Source organism: Salvelinus fontinalis, chromosome 8 (genome assembly GCF_029448725.1).
Source record: "Salvelinus fontinalis isolate EN_2023a chromosome 8, ASM2944872v1, whole genome shotgun sequence".
NCBI classification, from domain to species: Eukaryota; Metazoa; Chordata; class Actinopteri; order Salmoniformes; family Salmonidae; genus Salvelinus; species Salvelinus fontinalis.
In genome coordinates, this window is record NC_074672.1 from 15799549 (window position 1) to 15816049 (window position 16501).

The 16501-nt window shown below is 45.9% G+C and overlaps 1 protein-coding gene across 1 annotated transcript in view; it reads right to left on the reverse strand.

The window, feature by feature from the left end:
• LOC129861427 (plexin-A2-like) overlaps positions 1-16501 on the reverse strand; it is a 108595-nt gene that overhangs the window by 48771 nt on the left and 43323 nt on the right. Inside the window, exons 13-16 of the mRNA XM_055932813.1 lie at positions 8794-8945; positions 3702-3819; positions 2125-2261; positions 984-1151 (exon numbers count right to left, since the gene is read on the reverse strand). Of these exons, the coding sequence (XP_055788788.1) occupies positions 984-1151; positions 2125-2261; positions 3702-3819; positions 8794-8945 (575 nt within the window). The remainder of the gene's footprint in view (positions 1-983; positions 1152-2124; positions 2262-3701; positions 3820-8793; positions 8946-16501) is intronic.

The window sequence follows — 16501 nt, forward strand, 5'->3', positions numbered from 1 at the left end:
TTCTCTCTCTGGTAGGACTATTATCGTGATCGGGACTGTTACTGCGGCTGAGCTGAAGCACTGGGGGTTATATTGTTTATATTTGTGACCAGGCTAGCCAGGGCTGCTGGGAGCACTAGATGGGCATCACCTAGACAGAAAGTCAAAGAGTCACCAGAATCGTTGTGTGTGTGGTGCTGCTACAGTTTCATCACCTACAGTCTATCTCAGTGGTAAACAGCGGATCTCAGTGGTAAAACAAGAGTTCATCTGAGTTCCACAGAACAAAACGCCCAATGAGCACGCAGCCCTTAACCGATCCATCCAATCAGGAGTACAAGGAGGAGTGAAGCTAGGGTGTAACAGGGTGTGGGCCAGGTAAGATATACTCGTGTGTTGCATCTAATGCATAACGCACATCTATCTCCTCCCTTCCTGTTGATCTTAGCTACGCATTCCTGGGTTGTGTTTATGTAGACTGCACCCTGGCAGCCCGTTTGATCCCCAGGCCTGAGAGAAGGCACGGGGTGCGGCTCACGCTTCAGAAAAGACAGAATAGGTTTGATGAAACAATGCGGTGCCTCTCTCCTCTTCTCTCTGTCTCTCAGCAGAGAGAGTGATGGAAGACACGCTGCTCTGTCTTCTCTTCCGGACTAAACTCCATCTCCGCTGCCATCTGCTCCACACTCACGCCTCTGCCACATGTTCGCAGTCTCTCTCGTTCTCACTCTCACTTAGCCCTCATCATCCCTCTCTTTAATGACAAACCCTGTCTGCCTGGGAGATGCTGCAGTGATGCGATTGCGATCACGATCACTACCACGTCTGGTCTTTTGTCTGACTACAGCTCTGCACTATCTAACACTGAGTCACCCAAGCCAACTCCTGCTGTTAACTAGTTGCGCTGGTGGGGTTATTTTGATGGTGGCTTCTATGAAGGACTAGGGAGTAGAGAGGGTCCAGTTCCTGATGCTGATATCTAGGAGCGTCGGTGTTGATGTTACCTGGCGATGCTCCACTCTGGCTCAATGCGCTGGACGGTGGGGTCCTCAATGTAATCGAAGCTCAGGCTCTCCTTGACCTGGGCCCGGTCCACATTCACACTGATCTGAACCGAACCCACCCCAGTCAGGGAGGGAGCCGAGTAACACACGATCTCTGTCATGGTCCTCCTGCACACACACGAACACAAACACATCCGCCAACATACAGTCAATGTCTGCATCTCCTCTTCATTTTTCTTCACCTTACTCTATCGCTCTCTATGGATCCTTGCTCTACCTGTCCACCCCCCTGAAACTAGCCCTGTTCATTAGCCCCCCCCCCCCCCCCCCCCCATCTCGCCACAGTCAGACTCACAGTGGAGAACAATTAGCCTGGATCTCATTAAAGCTGCCTTGACTTCTCAATCTTACAGCATTACAATGAGACCTCCGCCCTTCCCTTCCGCTGCACTGCTTTAAATAGATGGCGGAAAAGAGAGGGAGAGAGAGAGGAGAGGAGAGTGAGGGAGGGATGGAGAGAGAGAGAGGGGTAGGGAGAAAGATGGAGAGCATGAAGGAGACAGGTAGGGCGGGAGAGAAAGCTAGATATACAGAAAGACAGAGAGCGAGAGAAAAAAACAGAGAAAAAGAGAGAGAGAGAGAGAGAAAAAGAAAGAGAGAAAGAAAGAGAGAGAGAGAGCGAGAGAGAAAGAGAAAGAGAGCTGAAAACAAAGCAAGAGAGAGCAGATCAAATAAAAACAGTACAGGTAACTGAAAAAGGGAAAAACTCCCAGGCAGGGGAGCATAAGGTTGTCTGGAGGCTATTATTAGAGAGGTTTGATGCAGTGGGTCATCAAAACCTTATTAAGAATTGCAGACGTTTCTGACTGGAAGAGAAGGAGAGATGCCCCTAGGGGGCTCTCACTTAGAGGGAAAAAAAAGAGTGAGAGAGAGAGAGAGACCACTGGGTAACAGCACAATTTACATATATTTATTATGACAGAAGTTTTGAAAACATTACAAATGGATTTTCTTTCTTCTAACTTCTCTTTCTTCCACAGGAGGAGAGATCAGGAGGAGACTAATACAGGATGTATTAAACTACCACAAATGAACTAGTCAGTGTAAGGAGGAGAGGGGGTGAGATGAGTCTCTCAATTACCCGTAGAACTCGCAGGTCTGGTTTCCAAAGAGGACGGTGACACTGCTGCCAGCGCCCAGGTTCTCCCCCGTGATGGTCACCTTGGTGCCCCCTGACTCAGGACCTCTGCTGGGGGACAGGCCCTGCACTGATGGCATCTAGAGGTGGAAGGGAGACCGGAGGGACATTTTTTTAGGACTGTAATGCACCCAGCTATCATACACCTCCTGTCCCTCTAACAGTACCGTTTACTCTATACTGAGCCACAGCAGAAAAGAACAGCTTTCAACTGCCCCGATCCGTGGCATGCCCACCCTCTGCACTGCGACCCCATGTAAAGAGGGATCTTATAAAGTCCCTCTGCGATCCCACTCATCCTGTGTTGTGTTGCTGTGTTCTGCATTGCTGAGTTCTATACCACTGGGCCTTTTAAAAAGGCAGTCTGGAAATAACTAGTTCTTACAGTAGCCCCGCCGGGTCGCCCTGCCTGTCATCAGCGAGCACACAGACAGACAGACAGACAGACAGACAGACAGACAGACAGACAGACAGACAGACAGACAGAGTCAGAAACATCAACACAGCAAGGCTGGAATCCTGAGAGACACTGACAAAACAGAGTCAGACTGCTCCTCAGTGCCACACACAGACACACACACACACACACACACACACACACACACACACACACACACACACACACACACACACACACACACACACACACACACACACACACACACACACACACACACACACACACACACACACACACACACACACACAGACACACACACATGCGGAGGGTGTTTGGTTGTCTACTAAATTGAAGAGAGCTTTTGTTATGTGTCATTTTCTTTAACGGGGCTGTGATATTAGGGAATTGCAGGTAAAGTACTGTAGTACCCACGCACAGCGCTGCGATGTCACAACTCCCTGAGCAGCAACATGAATTATGGGTGTCAAAAGTGTCAGTGAAGACACACAAACATCACACACACACGGTTCCTCACTCCGTGCTGTTCTAGTCAGGGGATAGGCTAAAGCGGTACTCTGAAAACAGTTCTGGTAATTACTAGCGGCTGTTAATTGTTAAGGGGTGGCTAATTGGGAGTGTGTGAATGGGAGTGTTGATTATCAGTTAGCTGCAGGCTAGCTTTAGTACGGGTGAGATACAGGTGTGGACGAAGGCAAGTGTGGAGGTGTTCATTCAGGTATCCTCCTATGGTTTACTCCTGTACGACAACACCTACTGTTGACAACACCCATTGTCTATTTAATCACTGCTGATTCCCTGGGCACCTCTGTGGTAATTACTGTGCTATTATGTATTTCAACATAACATACTTCAAGAAAAGGCTTCATCATTTCAGTTCATTGGTAGGCTTTTTATAACTTATTCTCTGGCTTACAAGACAACAATGGCGGTCGGCATGGAAGAAAGCTTGAGGATTACTTCTCTTCCTCATTCTGAAACGTTTTAATAGTCTCCAGCCAATCGTGTAGAGTTATTGGTTATTTTGCCAAGTTTCCTACTTTTTTATTACTATTTGTATGGGGAAAATACTTATATAATATTCATGATAACACAGTCTTACCACAAAAGCGTAGAGCTGGGCAGAGCGAGTCTTGAGGTCAGGTCTGCACTCCCCAACACACAGTTGGACCGGGCCAGGCTTGCTGTCGGCTGGTGCAGCATCCATCTCACACACTATCCTGGAAGTACATACAAAACACACACAGTCAGAAACACTATCCTGGAAGTACATACAAAACACACACAGTCAAACACTAAACTCAGGCAATAAACAAAACGACCCTATCCTGGAAGAGAACACCACACACACAGTCAGAAACACTATCCTGGAAGAGAACACCACACACACAGTCAGACACACTATCCTGGAAGAGAACACCACACACACAGTCAGACACACTATCCTGGAAGAGAACACCACACACACAGTCAGAAACACTATCCTGGAAGAGAACACCACACACACAGTCAGAAACACTATCCTGGAAGAGAACACCACACACACAGTCAGAAACACTATCCTGGAAGAACACACAAAAACACACACAGTCCGACACACAACGCTATCTAGCACATCTATTCAGCATTGTACATTACAGCTCAATGTCACGGAATACAGTATTCAACCCAATGCACATACTGTACATAACAATGTTCTTTGTCATCCATTCCCATAGAGACAGTAGTGTTCTCAGCCAGTCCCCGTTCTGACTTCACCAGGTAGACTCTCATATATATGTTGGACTGGGAGGAAAAGTTACGAGGGTCATTACTTTATCGATCTCATCTCGTAATGTAATCTTCTCTCCGGCTCTCTGATTGGTTTACATGACACATCCAAGGCAGGCCATTTAGAAAGGCATTGCACTGTACTCGCGCACGTGACATTAAACAATGTGAAACTTAATTGAAGTGGACACCTCGCCGCGTACAGCTTTCAGAAGCGTGCCCCTCCACCAGTCGCCACACCACTCATAGCAGTAGCCCTATAACTTCCTGGGGAGTGGACATCATAAATAGCCTTCCACCGACAAGCCCCCTGTCGTGCTGATCAAGCTCCGGCGTCACCGTAGCAACGCCAAATATAAATCACAGTCAGGAACCCGGCCGACACCCCACGGCGGATCAATACAGCTTCATCATAAGGCGTGATCAGGTGTCTCCCTCCGCCGGCAGGTGGCCAGATCAAATGACATAATAAAACCAGGAGGCCTATCGATCGACGCTTGTGGAAAGTAATAAAGAACAAGAATCAATCATGGTGTTGAGGGAAATGAAGAGAGACGGAAAGAGAGAGAGAGAGCCAGAGAGAAAGAGAGAAAGAGAAAATGAGAAAGAGAGATGGAGAGTAGGGTGGCCACATCATTGTTTCTCTAGCGCTTATCTCCTGAATCACAATTAATGAGGCCAAGAGAGCTCCTGGCTGAGAGGAAGAGATTTACTCCCAGGCAGGGACCAGTGTTTCTCCTATATGCAATCGTGGCCGCCACTTCAAAACATAAATTATAATAATATAATATATATATATAAATGGATAAAAAAAAAAATTGGGGTGGTAAAACGTTTTCAGAGTAAACTTAAACTTTCATTACGCACACCTGTCCCCCGTTCCCACTGATTAGTACTTGTATAAGTGTGCCCTTTGGTTTCCATTAGGCTGTCAATTATTGTTCCAATGCGTGTGAGTACCTGTGCTGTGTGTTTCGGCTTTCGTGCCGTTGTGGATAGCGCAGATGATTACGGGTCTCGTCCCGTGTGTTAATCATTGTGTGTTATTTATTCGAGGTACTCCCCGCTCTTTTGTTCACGGTTTCTACCCTATGTTTTGTTCTGTGTTTGTTTGGTCTTCGTCCCTGTGCCTTTACACGGCACGCCGTAATTTGGGCTTAATAAAAAACTATTTCGCATTCCTGCGCCTGTCTCCCGAAATCTCTTCATACCAACGTGACACAACATGTGTAAATTGTAGGAAATTAGCTTTAAAGCTGAACATTTTCTCTCAGCACCATGACAAAATGTGTAGAATTGCAGGAAACTAGCTTGATAACAGAAAAATAGTGTCTTTGCGCCCAAGAGGGGGGCCTCTAAAAGCGCGCCACGGCCATTACGGCGTGTTGTAGTTACTTCATAATACTAGTCTAACTGACAGAGTGAAAAGAAGGACGCCTGTGCAGAATAAACATTCTAAAACATGCATCCTGTTTTGCTCTCTGCAAAAAATGTGGGAAAGCAATTCACTTTTTGTTCTGAATACAAAGTGTTATGTTTGGGGCAAATTCAATAAAACACATGACTGAGTACCACTCTGTATTTTCAAGCATAGTGGTGGCTGCATCATGTTATGGGTATTCTTGTAATTGTTAAGGACTGGTAAAAAAGAAACAGAATGGAGCTAAGCACAGGCAAAATCCTAGAGGAAAACCTGGTTCATTCTGCTTTCCACCAGACACTGGGAGATTAAATTACCTTTCAGCAGGAAAATAACCTAAACCACAAGGCCAAGTCTAGACTGGAATTGCTTACCAAGAAGACAGTGAATGTTCCTGAGTGGCAGAGTTACAGTTTGGACATAAATCTACAGCAAGACCTGAAAATGGTTGTCTAGCAATGGTCAACAACCAATTTGCAGAACAGTGGGCCAATGTTACACAATCCAGGTGTGGAAAGCTCTTACAGACGTACCCAGAAAGACTGTAATCGCTGGCAAAGGTGCTTCTACAAAGTATTGACTCAGGGGTGTGAATACTTACGTAAATTAGATATCTGTATTTCATTTTCAAAACATTTGCTCAAATCTAAAAACAGATTTTCACTTCGTCATTATGGGGTATTGTGTGTAGATGGGTGAGAAACATTTATTCCATTTTGAATTCAGGCTGTTGAATTCAGGGGATGCGCCAATAGTAAAAAAAGAGACTAAATAAAAAATTTAAAAATCTGTTGACTGGAGTACAGCTTGTGGTGCAACCCACACTAGTCCGACCAAGGCAACACTAACAGGGCAGAGAACCAACAGGTTGACAATGTGTGCTAACTTCTGCTAAGTCAGGGATCCAGACCACTACGCCAACACTACCCACAACCCTACCCCTTCTTAGTCACAGTAATACTGCTGCTGGGGACCCTGGCCAGCTTTCTAATTTCCCCCTCTGACACGTTTTACACGGCAAAATAAATGAATTCACTCCAGCAGTGTCCCAATCGGATTAAACTGCTGTCAGATCGGTGCACTGCTGACAAATGGTCCCCTACAGCCAGTGTGACATGCAGCGCATTTCAATTATACACACACACACAGCCAGACCTCCCCAAACACTTACGGTGCTAAAATATAACTTTACCCCACACAACACCAACTATCCCCCAACCTAGCTACCAAAGACTATTTCAAAAGCCTCTGCCTTAATAGCAATGGCCAAAATACTTCCCTCCTGGATGTTGAGAGGATAATACATGCACAGCAAAGTGTCTAATTAACTCCTTTGAAAGTTGTCTGATTTGCCTCAGTATCGGTGCTGAGGTATACCTGATGTGGGTGTGTATAGTAGTCAACGCCGCAGCAGGACAGTGCTGCAGTGCTCCTCGGGGATCAGAGGGAGGGCAGAAGAAGGCCAGCAGAGGAATTAAGGTTAAGGACTTGACTCCACAGAGGAGTCTGTTCTACTCAGTTCTGTTGTGTGCCAGGCTACCTTTGTCTCCGCAGGCCGCAGCTCCAACACGAAACTCACAAAACTGTCTTCTACCCCACTGACTCCAAGTCATTGTCCTTTCATTCAAATGGAGGAAGAGAGAGTGACAAAGCGCCTTTTCTGTCTGTCTGCATATCCTCCTTTTGCTCTGCACTCCTCTCCAGTCAGGGTCAGGATGGTAGAGTGCTGCTGTGTGCAGACAGGGAGGGTTCCATTTGAGTCAATCGTCTGAGAGGTCTCCATACACCTGTCAAGGTGAGGGCACCCATAAGCCACCACTCCATTCCACTCAGGGTCAGGATGGTAGAGTGCTGCTGTGTGCTGACAGGGAGTGTCAGGGGTCATTCACCTGAGAGGTGTACAGGACACATACACTTGTCTGTCTATGTGAAGACAGAGAGCACTGTTACAGTACTGCTGTGACAGGGAGGGTCTATGTACCCGTCTAGGTGAGGGCAGGGGTATCCACAATGCACTGCTCTCCTGGCTCAGCCGTTCTGACTGAACTGTCTAGTCTATCTGTGTGAGGCAGCAGGAAGCCAATTATGAAACATGGGCCACGGACAATTAGTGAAGGGAGATGGGACGGGCTTAATGTGCTCTCTGCTGCACCAGGCAATTAAAACAATTAAACAAAGGTAAACACACACAGAGGTTCTGGGACTGACGGGTTGTATATGTCTGTGTGTGTGTGTGTGTGTGTTTGTGTTTGTGTTTGTGTGAGGTGTGGGCTATCTTCCTGTACGTGAAAACAACAGGCCGAGACTGATGGCCTTGCTCCAGTCATAATTAAGAGAGGAGTCTCTCTGGTGTGTGTGTGTGTGTGTGAGAGAGAGAGAGCGAGAGAGAGAGAGAGAGAGAGTGTGCATGCTTGTCTCTGTGTGTGTGTGTGTGTACGTGTCCCTGTGTGTGTGTGTGTGTGTATGTGCGTGCGTGCGTGCGTGCATGCGTGCGTGTGTGTGTGTGCGAGTGTGTGAGCTGCCAGCTTGTGTTAGATGGTCCAGTCTCATACAGTTGCATACAGCTCCAAGGCTTGCCAGTGAACACAATTAGGTGTTGTTCGTGATGTTTGTTTACTTTTACTGTGCTTCTACCCACCTCTCAGTGGTCTGAAATCTGCAGCCTTAGTGACTGCATGGCTGTTGTTGGATAGTCTTAAAATGGTAAATATAGGGTTTCCCCTTTTTGTTCACTCTATTTCAAGGCATCTTCTGCCATTATTCCATTACTGTTCTGTGGAAACATGTTCCATTCACCTAACACTGTCATCGATTAATTGGCTATGAATGTCTACAGTTTTGAAAATATATTTTTTAAATCCAAGGTTAGTGTTAAGGCTAGGTTAATGTGTGTGTGTGTGTGTGTGTGTGTGTGTGTGTGTGTGTGTGTGTGTGTGTGTGTGTGTGTGTGTGTGTGTGTGTGTGTGTGTGTGTGTGTGTGTGTGTGACCTGTGCGTTGACTTACTGTTCTGCGATGATGTAGCCTTCCTCCACAGGGGAACACTTGACTCCAGCCACCTCCACGTTGTCCACCATCTCACTGAACGCCAGGCCCAGGTTCATGCCATGGATGGTCACCCTGGTACCCCCCTCTGGAGGGCCAGCTACTGGGGTCACCTGCAGAGGTCAAAGGGGAGAGAGGTCAGAGGTTAAAGGAGAAACATACGTCATACTTTACATCATGGCATTCCATAGTAACGTGGTACTCCCTGACAATCTAAAGGTTTTGACAATGACGATCATAATATGGTATTGTATATCTGTAGGCTTTCTATCTCGTAAGATGGATATTACGAGAGCCTCTCCTTTCCTGTATGTAGTTGGTCATAGGGGGTCTGAACAGAAATTAAAAGCTTTTTCAACCTCCGACCCCAACCACCCTTGTCAGAAAACAGGCATGATGTCATCACACCAGAGCCCACCTAACAGAGGGGACTAATGGAACCGGCATCATTACTCCTAGAAGGATGATGTCATCGTTCACTTCACACAACACACAAACATAACCCTCCTATATAGACCTTAACTACCAGCACAATCTTCTAATATACTGTATACCTGTACACTGTATATACGTTATGTATTAATAAAGCCAATGAAAATAATTTGGCCAAACATAAAAACCTGGAGGGTGAATTAACATTCTGGATACCTGCCTAGTCCCCTGATCTGCTGCTGCTGTTGCCATGGGTGATCAATCTAACAAGAGACCATATTAGTGCTCAGTGCAGCCCACCTTGTAATAAAATACAATATGGCTGCCCAGCATGACCTTGGCTCTGGGTGGCATGCTGCCTTCTGTGCTGCACAGCCCCTCAGTGGCTAGGAGCTGGCTGCTGTCCAGAGGAGAGGAGTGTGTGTGTGAGGAGGAGGAGAGAAAAGAAGAGGGAAGAGAAGAGAGGAGCAGGAGGAGGAGACATACACACACACACACACACACACACACAATACCATCTCCATGTGTGAAGTCACAGCCTCTATGTAAACAATCGATATGACATTACTGGGCACGCATGTGGAAGTAAAACCAACAAGAGTGTCCAGCATTATAAACCGGTGCCCGCTTTCTGATCCGCATTCACCCCAGCCACGTGAGAGTGGCTAGCGGTGGGTCTCTCTCTCTCTCTCTCTCTCTCTCTCTCTCTCTCTCTCTCTCTCTCTCTCTACCTTCCTGTGTCTGTGGGTGCCCACTTGTGCGTTGTACTAACCTTGTGGGACATCTGCATTGTAATCTCGATTTTGTGGACATTAATTGCTCTGGATGTAACGTAAGTGTGTCACTGCCCTGCCTGAGGTTCTGAATACATCAATGTTTTAGTGCTACTTGGGCATGCAGGGTACAGGGGGGAACACAGTGGAGAGAGGAGGAGGCCTGGCTAAATATATCCATGTCAGACCATGGCTGGAACAATCCCAAACAACTTAGGGATAGTTACATAAGAAATGGGGGAGGTTTAATGCCCCAGAGAGAGGAGAGAGAGAGATGAGTAGAATAATAGTGCTGTGTGCCCCTCTGGAAGGTGTGGCAGCCATAATGGAAGTACACCATGATAGATGATGTACAGTCGGTGCAGTATCTCTAGTGAAAGCGTGTGAGATGCTCTCCTAGCCAGAAGCTGCAGTATAACTCTTCTGATGACAGGCCGGACAAGGGATATAACTTGAATAACTTTAATCCATTCATGAAGCCCATATCACTGAGCTGCCATTGGCAGAAAGATGCTTGATTAATCAAATGAGTATAAATATCACTTTGTGTGGCACTACATCAAAGTTATCAAAGACTCCCCCTCAAAGACTTGGAGAGCAGAGAGGCTCCGTGTCTGACCCTGGCTCTATCTGAGTGGCAGATGAACAATTGGATGACGCCCACAAAAGACCCTAAGAACTGATTCCAGACCCGTGGTTACATGGTGACACGCTAATCAACTCCTAATGAACAAAGACAGACTGGGATCTGGCTCATCAGCAGGAATGCAGTGTGTGCCTGCGTGTGTGTGTGTCTCAATGTGTGTTTGTGTGTGTGTGAGCGAGCAGCTTCTACTTATGCTACATCCTCCTCTCCTCTCCTCTCAGGCTAAGTGACACACTACTCCACTTCAGGCGCCCGCCGCCCGCCCGCCCGCCTGCCTGTTTGTCTTAACACTAAACACTGACTCTCTACTCTCTCAGCCCTAGCCAGGCAAGAGAGGATTGCTCATTGGGCATGCACGCACCTCCTGCTGCCGACAGCCCCCCCCCCCCCCCCCCCCCCCCCTCCCCAGCTCCACGCTCCCTGTGTAATCCTTTTAAGAGGAGCTCTGCTGCCCGCACGGCTTTGTCACACTGTGTCAATGGATGGTAATTTCAAGAAAACAGCCAGCCAGCTCACACAAGCCCACTTCCTCTCCCTTAGATACAGCTCCAGGGTTGTGAAGGGTGGGCCGGTGGGGGGGTACAAATGGCCATTTCCTAACACATGCCACTGGATTTGGGATTGGGAAGGATGAGAAAGGAGAAGTACAGGAGGGGGGAGGGGGGAGGGGGGGTGAGATGACTGAATGAAAGGAAGAGATGGAGAAGTGTATAGGGGGGTGAGAAGGAGAAGTGTAGAGGGGGGTGAGAAGGAGAAGTATAGAGGGGGGTGAGAAGCAGAAGTGTAGAGGGGGGTGAGAAGGAGAAGTGTAGATGGGGGTGAGAAGGAGAAGTATAGAGGGGGGTGAGAAGGAGAAGTGTAGAGGGTGTTGAGAAGGAGAAGTGTAGATGGGGTGAGAAGGAGAAGTGTAGATGGGGTGAGAAGGAGAAGTGTAGATGGGGCTGAGAAGGAGAAGTGTAGATGGGGGTGAGAAGGAGAAGTATAGAGGGGGGTGAGAAGGAGAAGTGTAGAGGGCGTTGAGAAGGAGAAGTGTAGAGGGGGGTGGAAAGGAAAAGTGTAGAGGGTGTTGAGAAGGAGAAGTGTAGAGGGGGGTGAGAAGGAGAAGTGTAGAGGGGGGTGAGAAGGAGAAGTGTAGAAGTGTAGAATTAAAATAACATCAAATTGATCAGAAATACAACCTGCCTTCTAGGCAGAGTTCCTCTGTCCAGTGTCTGTGTTATTTTGCCCATCTTTAATTTTTATTGGCCAGTCTGAGATATGGCTTTTTCTTTGCATCTCTGCCTAGAAGGCCAGCATCCCTCTAATGTACTTGTACTAACTTACTTAACTCTAATGTACTTGTCCTGTTGCACCAGGGCTTCCCACTCCTCTTTCTATTCTGGTTAGAGCCTGTTCTGTGAAGGGAGTAGTACACAGCGTTGTACCAGATCTTCAGTTTCTTGGCAATTTCTCGCATGGAATAGCCTTCATTTCTCAGAACAAGAATACACTGACGAGTTTCAGAAGAATGTTAATTGTTTCTGCCCATTTTGAGTCTGGATTCAAACCCACAAATGCTGATGCTCCAGATACTCAACTAGTCTAAAGGCTTTTATTGCTTCTTTAATCAGAACAACAGTTTTCAGCTGTGCTAACATAATTGCAAAATGGCTTTCTAATGATCAATTAGCCTTTTAAAATGGTCAACTTGGATTAGCTGATGAAGACAGCTTGCCTGTGGGTAAATTAAATATTTTTGCATCTGAGCTCCTAGAGTGTGCGGCTCTCCTTTAACATTGGAACACAGGAGTAATGGTTGCTGATAATGGGCCTCTGTATGCCTATGTAGACATTCCATAAAAAATATGCCATTTCCAGCTACAATAGTCATTTACAACATTAACAATGTCGACATTGTACTTCTGATCAATTTGATGTTATTTTAATGGACAAAATATTTTATTTTCTTTCAAAAACAAGGACATTTCTAAGTGACCCCAAACTTTTGAACGGTAGTGTACATGGACACACATGCAATGTTTAATGCCAGTGGCATGTCATTGGTAAAAATATAAAAAAGTAGAGGGCCTAGAGAACTGCACTGCGGTACACCACACCCTACATTAGAGAATCTTCCATTAAAGAAAACCCTCTGAGTTATATTAGATAGATACGATGCTAGGACTATGCTAGGCCAATTGTGCGTCGCCCCACGGACCTCCCGGGCGCGGCCGGCTGAGACAGAGCCTGGGCGCGAACCCAGAGTCTCTGGTGGCACAGCTAACGCTGCGATGCAGTGCCCTAGACCACTGCTCCACCCGGGAGGCCCAATTATGTAAAATTCTGGCAAATTAATTATGGCCTTTGTCAGGAATAAATGGACTTCACACAGTTCGCAATGAGCCAGGCAGCCCAAACTGCTGCATATACCCTGACTGCTTGCACGGAACGCAAGAGAAGTGACACAATTTTCCTAATTATAAGAAATTCATGTTAGCAGGCAATATTAACTAAATATGCAGGTTTACAAATATATACTTGTCTATTGATTTAAAAAAAGGCATTGATGTTTATGGTTAGGTACATTGGTGCAACGACAGTGCTTTTTTCGCAAATGCGCTTGTTAAATCATCACCCGTTTGTCGAAGTAGGCGCATCGATTATATGCAACGCAGGACACGCTAGATAAACTAGTAATATCATCAAGTATCTGTAGTTAACTAGTGATTATGTTAAGATTGATTGTTTTTTATAAGATAAGTTTAATGCTAGCTAGCAACTTACCTTGGCTTCTTGCTGCCCTCGCGTAAGAGGTAGTCAGCCTGCCACGCAGGCTCCTCATGGAGTGCAATGTAAGGCAGGTGGTTAGAGCGTTGGACTAGTAACCGGAAGATTGCAAAAACGAATCCCCGAGCTGACAAGGTAAAAATCTGTTGGTCTGCCCCTGAACAAGGCAGTTAACCCACCATTCCTAGGCCGTCATTGACTTGCCTAGTTAAATAAAGGTGTAAAAAAATAACAAAAAAAATAACTAATAATAATCGGCAAATCGGTGTCCAAAAATACCGATTACCGATTGTTATGAAAACTTGAAATCGGCCCTAATTAATCGGCCATTCCGATTAATCGGTCGACCTCTACTCTGGATAACATAAAACCAGCCTAACCAGCTCTGCTAGGGCAAGTAAAATGGCGTGGAGTGAGCTGTTCTCTTATTTGTGTCTGGAAATAGCTAGCAAGCTAGCCAACATTAGCCAGTTAGCTTGGGTGCTTGACTACTGCTGTTAGGTCAGAACGCTCCTATCAACCCGACTCTTCGGCCAGAGCGTTAAGTGCTAGGTAGTAACCGAACTTGTGCAATAAAACACTTTTTTCAGACACTTTCCAAACCAACAAACCAAGCTCTGCCTCATTCCGCGTTCAACAGGAAGTGACGTTCTGGTGACATGATAATCCCTCATGATAAGAAGTGTAGAGGGGGGTGTGATTGACCTACATTCTTTCTAGTCTAATCTGTTAAGAGAACCTTAGAGAAAAATGGAACTCTCTTTAGTAGATAATCAACAGCCATTAGAGACAACACTGAACCAGAGAGGAGAGAGAGAAGAGAGGAGGAGGGGAATGGCCAACATGATACTCCAATAGTACTAGTGAACCATAGTGGCAGAATACCTGACCACTGTGACTGACCCAAGATTAAGGAAATCTTTGACTATGTACACACTCAGTGAGCATAGCCTATGTTCACACTGCCCACAAAATGAGGTGGAAATTGAGCTGCACTTCCTAACCTCCTGAAAAATGTGTTACAATATTAGAGACACATATTTCCCTCAGATTACACAGACTCACAAAGAATATGAAAACAAATCCAATTTTGATGAACTCCCATATCTACTAGGTGAAATACCAAGGTGTGCCATCACAGGGACAGGATTTGTGACCTGTTGCCACAAGAAAAAGGCAACCAGTGAAGAACAAACACGATTGTAAATACAACCCATATTTATGTTTATTTATTTTCCCTTTTGTACTTTAACTATTTGCACATTGTTACAACACTTTATATAGACATATTATGACATTTGAAATGTGTTTATTCATTTGAAACTTCTGTGAGTGTAATGTTTACTGTACATTTTTATTGTTTATTTAACTTTTGTTTATTATCTACTTCACTTGCTTTGGCAATGTTAACATATGTTTCCCATGCCAATGAAGTCCATACATTGAATTTTGAGAGAGAGAGAGAGAGAGAGAGAGAGAGAGAGAGAGAGAGAGAGGGGGGGGGGGGTGGCCAACACGATACCCTAACAGTACTAGAGAACCATAGAGAGAGAGAGTAGAAAAGAGAAAAGAAAAGACAGAGCAGAAGACAGCCTAGCATTGCCAAGCGCCATGTTTATATATTTAGCTGAAGTAATGGTGGGGAAAGTGATGCTCATCTACTCTATGCTAAACTCAATAGAGGCTGTGGAAAAGCAACCTGTGCTAGCTTTGGGGGGGGAGATAGAAACGAAAGTCTGAAACTCAATGGCATTCTACATTCTACTGACAGACAGAGAGACGAGAGCGAGGAAGGCTTTGAGCTGTGTTCTACCATATTATAATGGCAGACATCACAGTGTACTCTTCATGTGAACAGGCCTTAATGTGGGCTTCACTAGTGCTCTCTCTCTTTCTCTCCAGGCTTTCCCCTTCCTCAGATAACACCTGTTTCTGATTACATTTAAACTAAGAAGCCCGAGTTAAAAAAAATAAAAAAAGGTCAAAGTGAAAGCATGTTAGAAGTGTTGCCTCTGAAGCTGCTATCAATATGAGCGTGTGTAGCATCTGAATGGCTGGGGTAGATCCACTCCCGGGGTTTTAAACGGCACATCTTGCACCCAGACCTCAGAGCTGTCTTTGGGTCTTTGAGGGTAGTTCAGGCATGTCAAATTTCATTGTGACTAGCGATGAATGTGCTTTATAAAAACACACTTATCACTTCTTTCCCCGTGAACAAACTACACATTAAACACTTTATAGGCTCTTAAATGTCTTGTAGCCTGCCGAGAGGTACAGACGGGGATGAAGGGGACAGGAGAGAAATACTGGAAGCAGGAGAGCAATGAAGAAAGGGAGACAAACACACCCACCTGGGAGGTGTACTGCTGTGTGGTGGGGAGGGGGGCACCACAGCCTCCATGAGGGCACCGTGACTTATCTGGCAGTGTTTTCATTCCAGGCCTCTCTACCCCCTGTTCAGAACACTGTGTGTGTGTGCTTCCATATCCGTGCTTGTGTGTGTGTGTTTGTTTGCCTATAGATGCCTCGGTTTGGTTGAACAACGATTTGTAGTGCCTGCTATTGGCTGGGTCTAAATAAACCGTTGGAACACGGTATTTCAGGGTCAGGTGAGAGATAGAAGAGAAGGACTTTGTTTGCTGTAGTTTACTGGGTGACAGTCAGTCCCATCCTCCCTCTGGCCACTGCTCTATACTGTATACCGCCTTTACATGAAGCCTTTACATTTCACATTGTTATGCAATAATGATTTACTAATGAGCTTGAACTGGAGATTAGCTGCAGTACTGTATACCACTCTTCTACGGGTCAGGTGTGTTAAGACTACAGCTACAGTACTATAGTGTATCCAGCCATTACAGGAAGTCGTAGTCTCTCTATTCTCTCCAGCGTATATAGGAGCCATACAGTCCAGCCCAGAGAGAGTTCCTCCTTCCCATGTTGCCTTTCAAGTCCTCTAATCCCCAGCTTCATTTGATGCTGTTCCCTCTGCTGTTAGAGGAGGCTTTTATCTGTTCAATATTAATACTGTGCCGGGAGTGGGGGGATTGGG